At 42.0% G+C, this 21,414-nt stretch overlaps 1 protein-coding gene across 1 annotated transcript in view; it reads right to left on the reverse strand.

Moving 5' to 3' along the window:
- Positions 1-21,414, reverse strand: part of ATP10A (ATPase phospholipid transporting 10A (putative)) — a 243,916-nt gene that overhangs the window by 126,877 nt on the left and 95,625 nt on the right. Inside the window, exons 3-6 of the mRNA XM_077482771.1 lie at positions 14,725-14,810; positions 11,439-11,545; positions 10,321-10,452; positions 3,303-3,433 (exon numbers count right to left, since the gene is read on the reverse strand). Coding sequence (XP_077338897.1) covers positions 3,303-3,433; positions 10,321-10,452; positions 11,439-11,545; positions 14,725-14,810 — 456 coding nt within the window. The remainder of the gene's footprint in view (positions 1-3,302; positions 3,434-10,320; positions 10,453-11,438; positions 11,546-14,724; positions 14,811-21,414) is intronic.

A 21,414-nucleotide genomic window follows, 5' to 3' on the forward strand; every position in this document is an offset into this window, starting at 1 on the left:
GCTGCAAGAGCTTAAATAGGTGTGTGCCTTTCCAAATCATGTCCAACCAACTGAAGTTACCACAGGTGGATTCCAACTAAAGCCCCATAAACACTATTAGATTTTCTGCAGATTTGTGTCTTCAGATTTACCAAAACCATGTAGTGCGAGGTCCTGCCTGATTGCATACAAATTGAAACTCTTAAGGTCTGACCTCATATTATATGGTTTGATAAATCTGAAAAAAATCTGCATAAAATCGAACAGTGTGTATGGGGGTTGTAGAAACATCTTAAGGATGATCTCAGGGATGATCAGTGGGAACAGGATGCACCTGAGCTCAATTTGGAGTGTCATGGGAAAGGCTGTGAATACTTATGTACGTGTGATTTTTTTTTTTAGTTTATTTTTAATAAATTTGCAAAGATTTCATACAAACTTCTTTCACGTTGTCATTATGGGGTATCGTTTGTAGAATTTTGAGGAAAAGAATTAATTGAATTCATTTTGGAATAAGGCTGTAACATAAAATGTGGAAAAAGTGAATTTTTTTCTTTAAACGGCACTGTATCTGTTAAGAAAAAAGGACAGATGGTGGCATGAAAACTCATAATTTAGGCAGAACTGAAGGTTTTTTCTTTTTTAATAATTTAATGCAAAAAAGTGCACACATACATGCATACATGTGTCTTTGTAGACAGAACTTGGGATTCAGAGCTACAGATCAGAGCCAATAGTCAAAGATATAGATATATAGATTAATAATATATAAAGTGGGTAAAATATTTAACACGTCACCCTTTTTCTAGGTAAATACATTTTTAAGAGTGCTTTTGACATGAAATTTTCACCACGTCGGTAACAACCCATGCAATCCATACATACAAAGAAAACAAATAAGTTCAGAAATTAAGTTAGGCGTAATAAAATGGAATGACACAGGCAAAAAGTATTGAACACGTTAACTGAAATGCATTGAATACATCAGACACAATCCTTTGTTAGTAATGACAGCTTCAAGACACCTCCTGTATCGAGGATCTAGTCGCAGGCCTTGCTCGGGTGTTATTTTGGCCCATTCAACAAGGTTCCGTGGGCCTCCATGAACTCTGATCTTTAGTTCTTTCAATAGATTTTCTATTGGATTCAAGTCAGGTGATTGGCTGGGTCATTCTAGCAGCTTTATTTTCTTTGAAACCAATTGAGAGTTTCCTTGGCTTTGTGTTTGTGATCATTCTCTTGCTGAAATTTCCACCCTTGTTTCATTTTTCATCATTCTGGTAGATGGCAGCAGATTCTTCAATCAAGAATGTCTTGGTACATTTTTCCCTTCAGCCTTCCTTCAAAGATATGAAGTACCAGATGCTGAAAAACAGCCCTATACCATGATGTTCCCACCTCCAAACCTCACGGTTGGTATGGTGTTTTTGAGGTAATGTGCAGTGCCATTTCACCTCCAAACAGGGTGTGTATTATAGCATCCAAAGAGTTAAATGTTGGTCTCATCTGACCAGACTATAGTCTACCAGTATTTCATAGGCTTGTCTAAATGTTGTGCAGCAAACTTTAAACGAGCTTCAACATGGCTTTTTCTTTAGCAATGGAGTCTTGAGTGGTGAGCGCGCCATGGCGGTTGAGTTAATTAATTCTCGTTTTCTTTGAAACAATTTTACCTGCTAATCCACATGTGGTCCTTAGCACTCGGACAACTCTTCTGAGAATTCTTTTCAATTTTCTGTCAGAAATCTTGCACCATGGCGGTGGCTGGTTTACGGTGAAATTAGGTTTCCACTTATGGCTTGGGGACCCAACAGTGCTCATAGGAACATTCAGATGTTTAGAAATCCTTATGTATCCAATGCCATCAGCATGTTTTGCAAAAATAAGTTTGTGAAGGTCTTGAGAGAGCGGTTTGTATTTACTCATGAGAGGTTTCTTGTGCGACACCCTGGTAATGAACTAGAGCTGCCACGACGCGTCGACCTAATCGGCTACGTCGACTAAGAAAATACGTTGACCTGCGTTCTGGGCGTCGATGCGTCACAGTGGTGGCAGTGCTTAGTATCTAGCGCTGCCCTCCGCCCCCCTCTCTTCTCCCCCGCCGTCCCCCTCTTCTCCCCCGCCGTGCCGCCGCCCCTAGGGGTGCAACAGATCGTCACCGATCCGTGATCCGAGCGCACATGCCGCAATCAGCGGAGCGCTCCACGGTCTCGGCCTTAGGAGAGGCCGCGGCTTCGGCCTAGCACTGAAGTGGCGGCCATCTTTCTACACCCAGGCGTTTACAATGTGATCGCTCCGACGGAGCGATCACTTGTAAACAAACCGGCGTCATGACATGACGCCGGTTTCTTTCTCCCCTCTCGGTACTGATCTGTGCAGTGGAGGGGAGAGGTCGGATGGAAGCAGCCATCCCTCCATACCCAGCCAATACTCTGCCAGCCCGATACTCTGCCCGCCGCTGCAATACAAGCCAATACTCTGCCCGCCGCTGCAATACAAGCCAATACTCTGCCCGCCAATGCAATGCAATACAACACTCTGCAATGCAATACACTACTCTGCAATGCAATACTCTCAAGGTTATCCAAAGGATTAATTAGCTAATCAAAAAAAAAAAAAAAAAAAAACACTAGATTCATTAAAAAATAAGAAAAATAATCGGATAGTCGATGACTAATTGAAAAAATAATCGATAGATTAGTCGACAGACAAATTAATCATTAGTTGCAGCTCTATAATGAACCACCTCTTCATAGGCCATCAGTTGAGACTGAACTAGCGGATATTAATTTGCACTTATAAGCGGCAGGATTACTTTCTAATTACTCAATTTCAGCTGGTGTCTTGGCTTTCCATGCTTTTTGCACCTCCTTTTCATGTGTTGAATACTTTTTCCTTGTGTCAATCCATATTACTACACAACTTAATTTCTGGAGTGGTTTTGGTTTCTTTGTATGTACTGCATGGGTTGTTAGCGACATGATGAAAATTTCATGTCAATAGCACCTTTAAAAATAGGCTTTCCCTAGAAAAAAACGGTTACGTTTTCAATTATTATTTTACCCGCTGTGTACACACACACACACAATGCAATAATAGAAATTGCCCGGTATACATCAATACATCTTCCTTTTTACATCAGTGCCATAAAAAAAAAAAAAAAAAAAAAAAAGTTTATGTATGCTTATAGAAAAATGAATTTGTGATCCTTTATACATATTGTTGTGTTCAATGCTAACCATAAAATAAAGCAAATGAAAGGTATTGAAAATTTAAATTAACATATGCTTAAATTATGTTTATCAGAAGACTACAAAATTTACCTGTAAAACAATGATCATCGTGAAAAATAAATACACTGCAGAAAGCAGGGGCTTCACATAATTTCCATCAGTTCCAAGGACATCAAACACTGGTCTCTTCTCTCCATACTGCCATACCCATAGTGCATGACCTGCCCCCCCACAAAAAAAAAAAAAAAAAAAAAAAAAAGAAGGTCAAATAGAAGTAAAAAATATATTTATTAGTTTACTAGTGATGCTTCCTGCAGAAATGAGGTGGACTGTGGCATACATTATTGTTGCCCTTCTTTTACACTTGTCTTAAAAACCGTACAATGTTCAGTAATGGAGACGGTACTGGCTGCATCTGGTAATACCGCCTGGGCATCAGCTGTGCCGAGAAATGTATTTATACAACATATTTTAGATCAGGGGTCTCCAAAGTATGGGCCGCTGGCTATATCCGGCCTGCAGCTGGAGTCCTCATTCCTCCTGTCATTCGTGGAACCTGTGCTGCATATTAAACCCTGGCAATATGCAGAACAGGTGTTGGCTGCTGGGACCGCGGGCATCCTAGGAACCAATGCAGTTCTTTAGTGCAGACCTGTTGTCACCTCCCAGCTCCTACCTTGCCGTTAACCAGTAACCAGTGTGTAATACCAGTGGGACGGGAGTCTGGACAGCCAAGGTAAGCTGGTAAAGTACACATGCAAGGGGGAACAGAGATGGTTACAAATATGTGGGGGGGGGGGGGGGGGTTTGAATGGCTCTAATGGGTTCACAAACCTGTGCGGGGGGGAAGATGGCTTGGTTAGGGACACAAACATGGTGGGGGGGCTGGCTCTGATGGGGACACAAATATGCGGAGGGGAAGGTGATGGCTCTGATGGGGTCACAAATATGCAGGGAGACAAATGAGTGATCGGAACTCAAAATTGTCAGGGGTTCCAATGGGAATACCCTGAGTGATGGGACACAGATGAATGGGGAGACTGATGGCTCCAGCATTTAGGTGCCTGCAAAGGATACATGAGCACCATCCAGGCCTGCTGTTAGCAGCAAGTCAAATTCTATTCTATTCTTCTACTGTGAATTTATTTATAAATTATTTTTACAGCCCACAAATGCGTGTAAAATATAGAATGTGGCCCTCAAAGTAAACTGTACTGTCTCCCTTCATTTTGTAGAGTGCTGTGCAAACTGTAGGCAAATATTCTTAGGGCTAAAACAAGTATAATTTCTAAAAATAACTCCAAGGAAAATTAGAGACCAAATCATACAGGTTTCTGTCAATCTGATATTCATTATAAACTCATAGAAATGTTTGCACCCTACAACTGTATATGTCCATATCATGCCTATTTGATGTATTTTATTTCACATTATCAATGATAAATTCCCACATGGATGGAGAACAACAACTTTTTACAAATACCATAACACAGAAGAAATAATATTCAATCTGCTAGCCCATCAACACATCACAGTAGAGTGACAGAAATTAGCTCCAGTTGTTGGAGGACAGAGGGACCTGCTAGAGGCAGGATTCTGGGACAAACCCTTGGACGAGACAGCAAAGGTCTAGCAGATGCACATTGCAGAATGCAGAAAAAGACCTGCAAGGAACAATGAGGCCTTATAAAAGGGTTTCTTTGTCTTTAAACACAGGGATGTCCTCAAACAGTCTGGTCAAGAGAGGGTCACATCTGAGTCAGAACAGTTTTTTGGGAACCCCTTCTCCATAGGGTATTGCTGAGCAACACTCTTAGGAGGAACAAAGACCTTTTCTGGGTTATTATACAGGATTTATATAGCGCCAACAGTTTACGTAGCGCTTTACAATTTAGTGTTAGGCCAATCACTATATTAGGATTGGATGCAATAAGGAATGCACTGCAAGGTCCTAACAGGTTGAGGGCTGTTTATAGAATGCAAAACTAGTCACTTTATGCATCTGGGAACGTGCAGACTGCGTTAATAAGGAGCAAGATGCTATTTTTACATTTTTGAGTAATACCTACAGACTATGCCCAGTTCTCAAATAAGGGCAAAAAAGGTACAATAAACCTCACCATGGAATGATTGAAGAAGCAACTGCAGCCTAAAGGAATTTAGTGATGGACTCTGGAGGAGAGAACACAGTCATGCTTGCGGCAACTTGGACATGACTGGAGTATGAATAACAGTGCAGCTTGGAGTGACTTCAAAACGACTAAGTCCCCCCTGGCCAGGCGATTTTTGCCGTGGCCAATCAGAGAATAATCAGCTCTTGAGGGGGAACGCCACGCTCAAATTCTAAATAAAAAACCGGCATGGGATCCCCCTCTGGGAGCATACCAGGCCCTTAGGTCTGGTATGGATTTTAAGGGGAACCCCCCTATGCTGAAAAGACGGTGTGGGGGTCCCCCCAAAATCCATACCAGACCCTTATCTGAGCACGCAGCCTGGCCAGTCAGGAAAGGGGGTGGGGAAGAGCGAGCGGGGGGCTGGGTGCTTTGGAAACCCCAAAGCACCTTGTCCCCATGTTGATGAGGACAAGGGCCTCTTCCCGACAACCCTGGCTGTTGGTTGTCGGGGTCTGCGGGCGGGGGGCTTATCAGAATCCGAGAGCCCCCTTTAATAAGGGGGCCTCCAGATCCCGGCCCCCCCACCCTATGTGAATGAGTAAGGGCTCGTACCCCTACCCATTCACCTGGGGGGGGGGGGGGGGGGGGGGGGGGGAGTGTAAAAAAAACAAAAAAAACAAAAAAAAAAAAAAAAAAAAAAAAAGCTCCGGGGGTCTTCTTCCGACTTCTCCACACTGTTCGGCCTCTTCTCCGGGTGTCTGGCGTCGTCTCCCGGGCTCCTCCGCCCTCCTTCCCTCTTCTTCCGATGTTGACATGCCGCTCTCTTCCGCTGTAATGGCTTGTGCAACTTGCGTGGAGACTTATATAGGTATGTGGCGTGGTCATCGGGTGATGTCACACGGTGACCTCGCCCCTTATGAAGTCAAGTCCTGGGGCATGCTGGGACCGACATCATAAGTGGTGGGGTCACCGCTAGCAAAAGAGCTACAAGAAGATAGCGGAGGAGCGCGGGAGACAAGGCCGGAGCGCGGGAGACGAGGCCAGAGAGTGGGAGAAAAGGCCCAGGCGCCAGGAGAAAAGGCCAGACAGTGCAGAGAAGTCGTAAGAAGACCCCTGGAGCTGATTAATAAATTACTTAAAAAACCTGTGTTGTGTTTTTTTTTTAATTGACACTTCCCCCCCCCCCTCCCAGGGGAATGGGTAGGGGTATGGCCAGGGTTGTCGGGAAGAGGCCCTTGTCCTCATCAACATGGGGACAAGGTGCTTTGGGGTGGGGGGCCCACCCCCCCCCCATGTTGAGGGTATGCGGCCTGGTGCGGTTCAGGAGGGGGCTCGCTCGTCCCCACCCCCTTTCCTGACCAGCCAGGCTGCGTGCTCGGATAAGGGTCTGGTATGGATTTTGGAGGGAACTCCAGTTTTTTGGGCATAGGGGGGTTCCCCTTAAAATCCATACCAGACCTAAGGGCCTGGCATGCTCCCGGAGGGGGAACCCATGCTGGTTTTTTATTTAAAATTTGGCGCAGAGTTCCCCCTCGAGAGCTGATTATTCTGTGAGAGAGGCGACATTGTCGCTTCAATATAGATGGAGATCCAACTTGGAGGCAACTTCCATTGAAATCAATGGGTACAAGTCGCCTAGAAGTAGTACAGGAACCTTTTCTGAAGTCGGAGTGACTTCAGTAGTGTGCATTAAGACGGCTCTCATTCCCTTACATTGATTTTTTTTCATGTAGCGCCACTTGAGGCGACTAAGGGCGACTTGAAGTCGGATCCACCCCTGATTGCCCCTGTGTGAATGCAGTCTCAATAGGAGTCAGTACACACCTGCCATAATTTAAAGTGCCTCTGATTAACCCCAAATAAGGTTCAGCTGTTCTAGTATGTCTTTCCAAACATTTACTTAGTTGCATCCTACATCAAAAGCCATGGTCCGCACAGATCTACCAAAGCATCAGAGGGATCTCGTTGTTAAAAGGTATCAGCCAGGAGAAGGGTACAAAAGAATTTCCAAGGCATTAGATATACCATGGAACACAGTGAAGACAGTCATTATCAAGTGGAGAAAATATGTCACAATAGTGACATTACCAAGAACTGGACATCCCTCCAAAATTGCTGAAAAAAACAAGAAGAAAACTGGTTTAAGAGGCTTACAGCAACAATAAAGGTGCTGCAGGAATATCTGGCAAGTACTGGCTGTGTGATACATGCGACAACAATCTCCCGTATTCTTCATATGTCTGTGCTATGGGGTAGAGTGGCAAAATGGAAGCATTTCCTTAAGAAAAGCATCCAAACCTGGCTAAATATTGCAAAAACACATCTGCAGTCTCCCAAAAGCATGTGGGAAAATGTGTTATGGTCTGATGAAACAAAGGTTTAACTTTTTGGCCATAATTCCAAAAGATATGTTTGGTGCAAAAACACCCCATGCTTTGGGGTGTTTTTTCTTCAGCTGAAACAGGGGCCTTAGTCAAGGTTAAGGGAATTATGAACAGTTCCAAATACCAGTAAATATTGGCACAAAACCATCAGGCTCTTCCTCGTTCAGAGGAACTTCCTCTTTCAGTACAACGACCCAAAGCACACATTCAAATCAACAAAGGAATGGCTTCACCAGAAGATTAAAGTTTTGGAATAGCCAAGCCAGAGCCCAGACCTGAATCCGATTGAAAATCTGTGGGGGGATCTGAAGAAAGCTGTGCACAGAAGATGCCCTTGCAATCTGACAGATATGGAGTGTTTTGCAAAGAACATTTGGGCAAATATTGCCAAGTCATGTGATGTGCCTTGCTGATAGACCAAAACAGACTGAGTGCTGTAATAAAATCACAGAGACCTGATATTTTAACAGGGGTGTGTAGACTTTATATCCACTGTACACACAAAAAATAAAAATAAAAATTGTATAATATATAATATTAACCACTTCCCTACCCGCTCATAGTCATATGATGTCCGCAGGTAGGATCTCCCATCCTGGACGGGTATCATATGGATGTCCTCGGCTTCCTGGCGATGTCCGCCGGGCACTTGCGCATTCCCTGTTTAAATGGGAGGACATATGAAGCCCTCCCGTCACAAGAGCCGCGCCGCCTGGCCGTCATTTGACGGCGGCAAGCAGTAAGTATGCAGTATATAATCGTGACTTGTCTGGCCACACAGTTCTCCCATAGTAATTACACTTCACTAGTATCCATGGGCTGCTATTATGTCTCGAGACTCAGTTAAATCTGCCGAGCAAATGGCAAACATGGCCGCGCCTCCACGTCCTGCCTATATAGAAATAGGCCCCTGCGCCCTCTAGTGCCTTTTAAAGAAGTACACAGAGCATGTTTTAAACAGCACACTGCCCCTAGGGGCTACTGAGACAACACCAGACAGATTTTTATTTTATTTATTTATTTTTTTTAAGAAAAACTGCAACAAATGCAGAGACTTACCATTCCTGCTGCCGGATTCTGAACATAACAGGAGTCCAATCTTCACAGCGAGCTTGGTCATAAAAAGACCTTCAGGGACTGGGTCCCCCTGCCCCTTTAAAAATTAAAAGGCAGCAGCTACACATACTGTAGCTCCTGACTTTCACATTTGGACACTTACCTGTCCTGGAGTCCAGCGATGAGGGCACTGCAGGTGATCTTTGGATCGGCTGGTCGGGTGCTGCCGCAGCCATTGCTACTAAGGGAGCCTGGCAGTGGAGCCTTTATGCTTCACTGCCGGGCCCCTATTGTGCATGCATGAAAAGAGCTGCGTTCTTTCACTGGCCAGCAGAAGAGAAGGGGGACCGAGCTGCTGACGTAGATCGCCGCGGCCCGGCATCCCGGAAGTGGGACAGGATACCTGTCAGGAATCAGATGAGTGGAAGTACCACTTTTGGGTTGAACTCCACTTTAATGTGGGGTCCAGTCCCCTGGACCTTAATAGCACCCTGCAGGAAAGCACCTTGGTCAGAACAAACGCTGCACAGGGTTTCATTACTCAGGGTCTAGCACCATAAGGTTGCATTACAGGCAAACCCTGAGGAATCTTCTCTCCTTCCAATGACGCTCGGGTACCATCCATTTCAAATGGATGGTTCTAAACCATCCAGACCTCCTATTATGCTCCAAAAGCATGTTTATCACATCAGAGACCACCACCTTACAGACAATGATGGAAAAAAAAACTGAGGTCCTTCCTGTGTAGGTGGGGTTATATAGAGGAGGACTTCCTGTTTGACTATCTGCCAGTGTCCATTCACCTATAGGTGGCGTATAACCCATATAGTCAGTATTAGGTTTGCTCTGTGTCCCGTGATGTACAATAAAAGAAATCCAGCTTAAAACAGTATTTATACCCTTCGCTACCATGCATTTCTGTGTCAGTTTAATAAACTCGGGTTAAACTCAAGATCATACATCTGAGTTAAGGGCTGTTTAAATTCAAAACTCAGCTTAGACTAAAACTGCCCGGAGATCTTGTTAGCAGAGATATTGGCAGGCATACTGTACCCATTAATGTGAGCATCAATGGCAACAACGCCCTTAGCTAGTCCTGTCTAGCACACCTGATCTAAGGCAAAGGTCATCGCCTAATGGCAGTTAGGGTCTTGTGCATAAAGAGGATATGGCAGGATGGGTAGTTTGAGCTGAATCACATAATGCACACGACTAAACAAAGTGAACTAAAATGAATACAGAATGCAGCTTCTGTCACTGATGTCTTTGCAGCGCTTTGTCTGTAATGCCTTCTCTGAGCAGGCTCCCTTGTTGAGGAAAGCCTTTACAAAAAGACAAGCATGTCAAAAGTTAACATAAGCACACGACCACATTTTTTTTGGTCAGAAATTCATCGTGTTGTCTAAAAGAAAAATGATTGCTTTGCACCTTATCACTGTAAAGTAGATATTTGAATTTGCAAACAGGCATGGCTGTGTGTCCAAGGTACAAAATAGAGACAGGCAAGCGAAGTAACATTTAGCAGATGAAGCCTTAATTAAAAGAAATTCTTACCTACAGCAGAGAGCAGGCACATAATTAAGAGAATTAGCACACACCAAAAAACATCTGTGTTCATTTGTCTCTCAAGTTTACTACGTTTATAGCGAGGTCCGTTGTTGTTCAACAAAGCTTTGGTTTCATGACCTTTAGATTTAGAAAAGAAAAAAAGAAATTCTTTATTATCCATGAAGGTGAAATGCCCACCTAATTCTTCTGTTATGTGCATCTAGTCCTAAAAATATATGGGCTAAACATAGAAAATTAAAGGTTAACCACCTGCCATAAAGAAAAGATATGTTGGCTACTTCTCTTTAAAAGGAGAAGTGTAGGATAACAAGTAAACAAAAATACATACGATGCTGCAGCTGTCCCCCTGGCTCTAAGACCAAGAACTGGGCGATCACATGACCACTGATCGCTCAGTTCTCAGTCTTTACTGATCAGAGAGCGGCGATTATAAGCCACTGTCTCTGCTCTGCCCAACCAGTGCTCACTGGAGCACTGGGCTGTGGAGGCGGTGGGAGCAGCTGGCTCAGGCTCTCAGTGGCATATTAAGAGGTATAGCCATCTGCCAGGCAAGCATCTGGGTGTATAATGACATTGTCAGGATCCCTGCAGCACTTGGAACATTTTTGTGATGTTTTAGCCCATTGTCAGCTAAATATGGGTCACAGGAGTGCAGAAATAAGTGTACTCCTGTGACCCAGAAGAGAAATATGGCATATTAAAAAAAAAAACTTTTAAAAGTTTTGCAGTCAGTTATAAAGTAAGCGGTGTTTGATGGGATATTTTGCAAAAACCTATCAATCTTGCTTGTAATGAGTGTGTGCCGTGTTTCTTGATTTTATTGAATTTTTTTCAAACAGGTGTCCCAAAAACTAAGTCCCAGAGACAATGATCACCAGAACAAGTGGAAAGTAAATCTACTCATAAAAATGGACACCTGCTGAAAATTCTAACTCCTTCCCACTCTATCCAAAACCAAAAAACTTTCTATGCTTTAACCTGCATCTACATAGACGATTTGATTCCAACACAAGAGCTCATATTCAGATGGTCACAGAAAATGTGATTCTTGGGCTGCGTTTTTTTTTTTTCCAAAAGTGGCATGCATTAATGTGGATCAGTACCTGCATAGACAACAATGCCAGAGACAACCTCTGTGTTCCTCAGAGTGCATCCACGTAACAGGAGATTCTCTTTGTGAAGACCAGATTTCTTTCCATTTTTATGAACCCTAGAATATAAAAAGTAGGGCATGCCATTAAGACATCTCAGGAATCTTATGAAACATTGCACAAAATAGTAGCTCTAGTTTTTCAATCCTACATTTGGTACAAGTCTTGCAAGACTTTTATTTTTAAAACCGAGAACAGTTGCAAACAATCCCAAAGTTTAGTAAAAAGCACTATAATCTGCTAATCATCTCTGTCAAGTGGTAGCATCGGGAGGAATGTCACTTTGCTTGCCGCTGCTTACACTTCACTTCCCAACTGCCCTGTATTCATGCAGCAGTGTACGCTCAGTCTATATGTCACAATATATTTTACGAAATGAAAGAAAGCAGTGATATAGAAAGCACAATGTGCCATGAATACAGGTGCACCATTCCCCACTCTTCAACAGCCTTTGCTCTGCACATCCAGGTTATTTTTACTACTGCTTATTGCGTCATATCACAATATATCCAGCCATGTAAACAAACTGAATCTTTTCTCTAGCAGTGGTGAAATATCAGGATGTGTGGAGAAAAGAAACTGTGATAAAACTGATAATGCAGGCCTACAGTGGTTTAGTAAATGCACATCTAAAACCTCCCGACACCCAGCGGTCAGAGGCAGCAGTGTCTTAGATCTCACGCTGCAGATATACAACTTTGATGCTGAAGGCACACTCACATACCTGGAGGGGTGCCTCTATTTTTCTGGGGGAATTTCAGACAAAGAAGGGTTAACAGTTTTAGATGTTTCTTATAACATAGCAAATCTTGTTTTTGGAGTTTAGGTCCACCAACTTCTTTATCTGAAAACAGTGTTGCTTTTTTTTTTTTAATTAGAGAGGCCCTTTTCTGGAATTCACAATTGTCCTTTTAAATCTCCAGCACCAAATAAAAACTGATAGCTGGGATGACTCCTTAATATTAATTGATATTTACACTGCTGTGTATATGCCAGCTGGAAAGAAAGATATGAAATGCATCAGGTGATACCAATTAATTTGTTTTGTTGCTGACCGCTTGATACTTTGTTTAGCAGAGGCACCCAGAGTGCAAACATCTTTACACGACCTAAAAAGCAATGTTTTTAGAAACATTTTGCCTTAGGAAATTTTTAATAACTAGAAGCATTCTAGTGATGATTTGCATTTAACAAAGATGCTCTAGGATTTAGGGCTCCTGGCAAAGGGATCTCTTTTTTGAGCCCATTTCCAAGAGCACGCCCCAATGTATTGGTCTGTGCCCAAAGGGTGTAGGAAAGGGGTGTAGGAAATATGTGCAGCTACAAAAGCAAACAATCAGAAGTCTCAGGAATTCACATTCCAGTGCAGTGTTCCAATGTATCAGGCAATGGAAACAGCAATTTGTGTTAAACTATTGCTCTGCTTTCTGAGATGTGGAGTTGAAGAATTCACATGTCTGTGTCATGCATTGCTTTAATGCAATGCATACATGTGAATCTGGCCTTTACCAGAAAACTGCCTTAGCGCTTTGACTAATAAGTTGAATAATGCCGTTGTTATAGGTGTAGGCCATTTACAAACCTCCAACTAATAGACTCCCAGAGATCACATCATCTTGTTCTCTATTGATATAGGACTATGCTCGGAGACCCGTAGATCTTATTGTTCACTTTCGATCATCACAGGAGTGAGGTCACAAATGCATAGCTCAGAGCTGCAGCATCAGTGGAAAGAAAGCGCATGCGAGAGGGTTTGAATCAGAGAAAGAGCTCACTCCAGTGACAATGGAGGTGAACGGTAAGAGCTAGGACTCTTAGCAATATCCTAGCAAGGAAGGAAGGTATGATGCAAACTCAGTTTTACAGTTTGGCTTCAAGTAAATGGCTTACACCTTTAGCAAGGGCAATATTCAACTATGGTCAAAGCTGGACAGTTTGTCTTTATCTACAGCACCCCCTTTCATACATACAGTATCTCACAAAAGTGATTACACCCCTCACATTTTTGTAAATATTTTATTTTATCTTTTCATGTGACAACAATGAAGAAATTACATATTGCTACAATGTAATGTAGTGAGTATACAGCTCGCATGTGTGTAAATTTGCTGTCCTCTCAAAATAACTCACAGCAATTAAAGTCTAAACCGCTGGCAACAAATGTGAGCATACCCATAAGTGAAAATGTCCAAATTGGGCCCAAAGTGTCAATATTTTCCAGCACTGCCTTAACCCTTTTGGGCATGGAGTTCACCAGAGCCTCACAGGTTGCCACTGGAGCCCTCTTCCACGACATCACAGAGCTGGTGGATGTTAGAGACCTTGCGCTCCTCCACCTTCCATTGAGGATGCCCCACAGATGCTCAATAGGTTTAGGTCTGGAGACATGCTTGGCCAGTCCATCACCTTTACCCTCAGCTTCTTTAGCAAGGCAGTAGTAGTCTTGGAGGTGTGTTTGGGGTGGTTATGTTGGAATACTGTCCTGCTACCCAGTCTCCATAGGGAAGGGATCATGCTCTGCTTCAGTATGTCACCGTACATGTTGGCATTCATGGTTCCCTCAATCAACTGTAGCTCCCCAGTGCCGGCAGTACTCATGTAGCCCCAAGACCATGACATTCCCACCACCATGCAAGACACTGAATACCTGCATTGAACCTGCAAAAGTGTGCATTTTATATTATAATTTATATATATTATATCCTAAAGAGTACTTACTGATGACCTTCAGTGGCCTCAAAAGGACACATTACTAAGCAATACATAAAGGTCAGTTCTACCAAATCAACACCGCATTCACAAAGAGCAACAGGCCACAGGTAACTGCAGGCCCTGGTTTCAAGGTAGGATTCAGTCTGTTAGGGGAACTGTGGAGTAACTTTTTCATCCAGATGAAACTAGTTCTATAAAACGTTGTATGCCTCAAATATAAAAAGCTGTGATGGAAGCCTAGCCAAAAGGGTATTCAGAGTCTAAATGAGTCAGTAGGTCTTGGAAACTGGGCATCTTTAGCCAAGTTGTGTGCGTTTTGTAACTACCCTCAACAAATTTTCTAAGGAAAACAGTAGCGGGGAAGGCAAGATAATTATAGTGCAAACAGTTGGTATGGAATGAGGTAAATCTGGAGTTCTTCCAAGTCTTGCAAAATTGTCTTTATATTCTAAAAACAGATACAGTCAGGTGTACAACTGAGTAACGGTACTGTTTATATGTAAAGGTATATCAATACGATACTTACATGTAACCACGAAACCTGCTTAAATCGTTATTTGGCTTCTCACATTCAATAACACTTCTAAATTTCAAAGGATCAAACTCTGATTCCTTTAAGAAAAAGCAAAGAGAAAAAAAAAAGAAAAAAGTCAAAACAAAGTATTTGCAATACTGTTTCACTCACTTCATGAGAAAACATGACAGCACAATTGTCACGGCACAACTTCAGTTTGTTCAGTTAAGCCTCATACACACGGTACGATTATTGGCAGAGTATTGTCAGACTGTTGTCCTAAAATCTTACCATTAGTACGCTCCTTTGACAATTGTTGTCCAATTTTCGGCCAACGAACTTTGGATGGCAGGCTAGTAAATTTTCGGCGGACAACGGTTTCAGGTTTTCGTATGGTCAGTACACAAATCCATCACACAAAAGTTGAAAGTACAAACACGCATGCTCGGAATCAATGCTCAAATATTAAATTAGCAGAAGAGGCCCAAAGGTTGGCGCTCAAGGGCTGAAATTCCTTTTAGTACGCCACTACGTTCGTGTTTGTGGAATGACAATTGTGTACCATTAGTATGCAAGACAAGATCCCGGCACGTTTCCCTTTTGACAAAAATCAGACACTGGGTTGGCCAACAACCGTACCATGTGTATGATCTGACCAAAAAAACACTTAGAAGCGGATTGGTTTCTATGCACAGCTGCATTCTCCAGTTTTAGGAAATCAACCCCCATGCGTCAGAGGAAAGGGAAAGCTGGATGCTAATTGCAGCCATTGTTTAGACTTGTGATTGGTTACAATCACATGGTACTAAAGCCATTTTCATTGGCACTGTACCTTTTGCCTATGATCTGCAATGTACGGTTAAATAACTGAATAATAACAGGCAAAAAACAAATAATCCACTCGGACATTATACTTTTCACGAATATAAAATGGGCAAGTACAAATTTACAATATGTGCTGAATCTGAATATCCAAGGTTTATGGAAGTTGTAATTTAAAGCTGATTTAAACCCAATGTCATCCTTTCTAACGTACTGCCATAGGGGTGATCTATAAAGGTATACATGCCTCCTGCATGTATCCTTACCTGTCAAATGTCTCCCCTCTGTTTGCTATGAGACCCGAAGAACTACATATTCTGTGGGTGGGTCTGTTGTCTGGAGCTCGGTGGGTGGAGTCATGATGTCAGTAGACTCCCCGCCCATCTCTACACTCCCCTAGTCAATATGCATTTTCTCCTGTGTATTTCTTACACTGAACTTCTGCTATGATCACTAACATCCAGTGAAAAGACAGGAAAGTAATCACATGACTTCAGCATGCCCAATTATGCTGAGGTGTGGAACATCCAATTCTGGCAGAGCAGCAGAAGAAAGGAGTGGGAGGGAATTAAAAAAAAAAAATGATGTCTCTTAGGCGAGTGCACGAGATATGTAAATCACCTATCCCTCACAGCAAGGGGGAGGATTTGACAAAGTTTTTCTCTGTCAAGAATTATCTGACTGAACAATAAAAGATGATTGCTCAGAGATGGATTAACTCTTTGTGGCAAGACTGGGCTCAAATGATAGGAAATCGTATACTCTACATTATGACATAATAAAAAAAATAATAATTTGGGTTTACATCCACTTTAAGGAAGAACCGGATCAGCATCAGGAGGAAGCCCTGTCCTTCATCTCCTTTACTCAGACACAATTATGTAAGATTAGTTTGGTCAAAATCATCCAAAAGGAAAATATAAAGTTATTCTAAAGCTGTAGCAGAGTTCAAAAACGGTCATCGTAGTTTTATGTCTTCTTTGGTCGAATGAATGGCAATGTTTGAAAAAAAAAATTCAATCCTCGCCTGTGCAGAGCGGATCAGTGCATCTTCTGATAGTGGAGAAGTCAGAATACAATAGCACAGTGAGGATTCTTCTATCCACCTGAACGAAGGAAGGGGGACATCAAAAATGTAAATAAAAGAAGATCCATGTATGGCCAGCCTTAGAGGTCGACCGATATATCGGCCGATATTTGCAGTTTTTTAATTAATCGGCATCGGCCGATTGAGCTGATAAAAAGGCAGATTTAGAACTACAGCGCGACTTGGAAATGACTTCTGTAATAGAAATCAGTGTAAGTTGCCTGAGTCTTCATAGAAGGGACTTGTCTCCTCTCTGGGCAGTCTGCCAAGAAAAGAGCAAAAAGATACAATGTTTACACTTCAATGAATGAACTCCTCTCAATGTGTAGAAGTTCTCAGTTTAACCATTTAAAGACTAAATCTTTTCTGACACTTGTTGCTTACTAGTAAAAATCCTGTATTTTCTGCCAGAAAATCACTTAGACCCCCAAAAAATTATATATAATTTTAGCAGAGACCCTAGGGAATAAAATAGTGGTTGTTGCAATATTTTATGTCACACGGCATTTGCGTAGAGGTCTTTCAAATGCAATTTTTGGGGGAAAAAAAAAATACACTAAATGCTTTAAAAAAGCAAAAAAAAAAAAAAAAAAAAAAAAAAAAACTAAAGTTAGCCCATTTTTTTTCATCCAAAAGTTTTGACTACCTGTTTTTATTTTATAGGCTGCTTTCACACTGGAGTGGGCAGGCGTTGATGGTAAAATGCTGCTAGTTTTAGCAGCGCTTTACCATCATTTTAGCCGTGCTATTCGGCTGCTAGTGGGGTGCATATAATCCAGCTAGCGGCCGAGGAAGAGGTTAAATGCTCCCCGTGAAGCACTGCTGCCAAATCGCATTGCAAACACTTCGGCAGTGGTGCCCATTAATATCAATGGGCAGGAGTGGTGGAGGAGCGGTATACACCACTCCAAACGTGCTGCTTGCAGGACTTTTTTTTTAACATCCTGCCAGCACATCGTCTCAGTGTGAAAGCACTCTGTCTTTCACACAGACTGCAGGGGAGCCGTTTTGCAGGAACTTTACAGGCGCTATTTTTAGCCCAAAAGCGCCTAAAAAAAACGCCCCAGTGGGAAAGGTGTCTGTTAGGTTTTATGAGATGAAGGGGGATAAAAAAAAAATAATAAATCGGCCTAACATATCGGCCCAAAATAATCGGCATCATATATCGGCCATCAGCCGCCATGATTTCTAAATATCGGCATCGGCCAGAGAAAAACCCATATCAGTCGACCTCTAGCCAGCTAATGCTTTTTATACACAAGGAAAAAATAAAAAAATAAAGAAATAAATTAAAAAAAAAGGATCAAAAATACCCCTTTAGAGCATAATTATTTATTAGTACACAGGTTTCAAGAGCTGATCACGGCAGTTCATGCACAATTTTTTTTTTACTCGTATGAGAACGGCATAAATTATTTTCTTGTAGTATGGCATTTGTATGAAAAGAAATTGTGTGATCAAAACCATGCATGCTTAGAAAAAGAATACATTACATCACTTCAGACGTTCTATGCCATCATAGAAGAATTTTCGTAACCTATTGGTTTTTGATATAAGACTAGAATGAAAAAAAAAACAAAAAATAATTTGTCCGATATTCTTGTCTGGAGAATCTTCTTGTGTACCAAGTACTATCTTGATCTGTATGTGGCACTAATCTCTGTTGAATAGCAACTGATAGTGTAAATCAGCTTTTTTCAACCAGGGTGCCTTCAGGTGTGCCTTGGCAAAATGCCTAGGAAATGCCCAAAAATCTTATACAAGCCAGCAGGTGGCTCAAGCCTACCTATTACATAAAGCTAAAGGTTTTCATTGTACACCATTTCAACTTTCTAGTACCAGTGTCCTACCAACCAATGACATCATCAGGTTGATAAGGAGGTCATCAGGCACCCCAACATCCTTGTTTGTCTCTCATCTTCCCCTCTCCATCAACACTGGGCACACATTAGCCAAGTGAGGGAGAGAAACTGAGGGAGAAGAGAAAAATTGAAATACTAAATCGGTACCAGTGTGCAAAGGTGTATTTGCTTTGGAAGAATAAATCACCGTTAAAGTTGGGTGTCCTATGTATATGGATGTTGCTGCATTATGTAAACAGTCACCAATAAAAGGTTCTGTCACATTCTAAACAGAACGCTTGGCTGAAAAAACACGCACGATCACAGCACATATTTTGTTTCAGTGCCCTTACCAAACAGTAAGTAAACTGCACAAGGTGCCTGCAAGATCTGACTCCTGGGATTTATTGTACACAGACTTTCCCATGGCACCAAGTACAGCAAGCTCTCTGTGCCAAGCTACAGTGTCACCATTTTCCAAGCATTTTTTTTTTTTTTTTCAAAATTTATTTTTAATCCGATTTTAATTCAAGCTCATTTATCATGACAAAGGATTAATAAAGAAGCTATTATTAAAGAACCAACATATTTTTGAGGATTTGTAAACATTCTGCTTACAGCACAAGGATTCAATTTTTTTTACTGCATTAACTGATCTGTTTTTGTGTAGACTAAACCATTGGTTGATGGCAATATAATGTACCAAAAAACTGATTAAAAAAGCTGAACACAACCTTTTGCAGAGCGGCGCACTAATATGATAGACAGGAGAAGTATACCAATTTATAAAACAAATGAGTATGGCTCATTTCTTTTCAATGGCACATTTACACCTGCCTAGTTAATCATTTGGAAATAGAAGAGGCAAAATGTGTTAAAAGTATAATGAAATGACATTTAAGCACACTGTACTATAAGAATTCTGGGAATAAATGTTTGTGAAGGTGGAAGTGGGGTAGTTGTGCTCAAAAGCTAGTTGATTCATTTCCAAAAGGAACACGGCCTTATCCAGGTCCTACATGCCAAAAGGAGGATGCTTTGTTCTTTCATCCTCAGCCAACCCTCTGTATACTTCTAGAATATTGAGCAAATATATGCATGTTTAGATTTGAGAATTTTTTTTTCCTCCCCCTGGAGGAGCATGGGTGCTCAACCTGTGGCCCTCCAGCTGTTGCAGAACTACAACTCCCATCATGGCTCTGCCTTTGGGAGTCATGCTTGTAACTGTCAGCAGAATGCAATACCTCATGGGACACCCATGCTATAGAGCATTTTTGCCTTGTGTCCAACTTAAAGCAGAGTTCCGGTCACCAAAGTTTTTTTTTTTTCGTTTTTTTTTTTTTATTTTTTTACAGGCATCACCTTCCATTGCATTAATAATACACTCACTATGTGTATATGCTAGTGGATTGTAATCCTATTTTGTTTTGTTTTTTTACTTACAATTTATCTGATCCTCTTCTGGCCCTTGCCATGAGGAGTGTGGGCATATGAAGCCCACTCGCAACCTCTTCCTGAGCAACATCGATAAGTGCATGACTGAGGAAGGTTCCACTCCGTTGTTATGGCAACATAGATAGATCAGTCTTAAATCGCGTCATTTCCAGTTAGGAAATAAGGCGATTTTTCACAACGTCCTGCCCACTGACTCCTGAAAAGTTAGGACTCACATTTCCCAGGAGCACAGGCAAGGGAGGAAGTGATGCAGAGCCAGAAGTGGCAGATTCGTTTCTCAGAATTGATCAAGGACTGGGAAAAAAAAAATAAAAAAAAAAAAAAAATCGGGGTGGAACTCCGCTTTAACCACTTCAGCCACGAGAGATTTGACAGCTCAATGACCAATTTAACTGAAAGTTGCAACGTGTGACAATGTACCCAAATAAAACGGATGTCCTTTTTTTCCCCATAAACAGAGCTTTCTTTTGGTGGTATTTGATTGCTTCTTCTCGGACACTTGACACATTTTTGGGACCACTGCCATTTATACAGCGATCAGTGCTATAAAAATGCACCGATTACTGTGTAAATGTCACTGTCAGGGAAGGGGTTAACACTAGGGGCCGATCAAGGGGTTCCCTGACTGTGTTCTAACTGTAGGGGGATGGGACTGACTATAGGAAATATCTCTCTCTGAACAGGGATGTGTGCGCGAGTTTATATACACACACACACACACACACACCTGTTCTGCCTCTTGTGCCTGCAGCCGCTGGTCACCAGCTTTGGACCCGCCCGCAGTGCAGCATGAGCAAGCTTGCTTTCTATCCCGCTTAAAGGGACTGAGGCAGAGCTAGGATGGCTCACGGGATCGCAACAATGACAGCGGCTGGTCAGCAAGCGGTTAAAGGCCAAGCTCACCTTTTCCAGAAAATACCCCAATCAGTCAAGGGGTCACAGTAGATATTAAAAAACGGAGCTTTGTAAAATCATCACTCTTTATTTTACCTGTAGGCCATTTGGTCACCTTTAGAAGTCTGACTAAAAAACTCCTAATAAGCAACCCCAATGTCCTGAGCTTTTGCCAGGAAAAAAAAAGCATTGCAGGAGTGAAAACCAATGTTTTTCTCATCCTAAAAGACAAGGCAGGATGCGAGGGTTGCTAACTTGGGAAGGCTATAGCTTGTACAAAAGCAGTGTGAACAGCAAGCTTTGACAAAACATTTTGCAGAGCTTTCATAAAGTGTTCCCACTCAACTCCAGTTTGTAAATGTTGAACAAAGAGCCTAATGCGAGTGTTGATTGCCAATTTACCACTTGACCTCCAGAAAGTTTTACCTCATTCACGGCCAGAACACGTTTTGCTTTTCAGCCCTCACTGCGCTATTTTAACTGGCAACTGTGTAGTCATGCAACACTGTACACAAATTACATTTTTATTTTCACACAAAGAGTGTTCTTTTTGATGGTATTTGATTACCACTGGGTATTTAACGTTTTATATTGTATAATCAA

Source organism: Lithobates pipiens, unplaced genomic scaffold, assembly GCF_037356315.1.
Source record: "Lithobates pipiens isolate NorthernLeopardFrog02 unplaced genomic scaffold, aLitPip1_a1.2 Scaffold_16, whole genome shotgun sequence".
Taxonomy (NCBI): domain Eukaryota; kingdom Metazoa; phylum Chordata; class Amphibia; order Anura; family Ranidae; genus Lithobates; species Lithobates pipiens.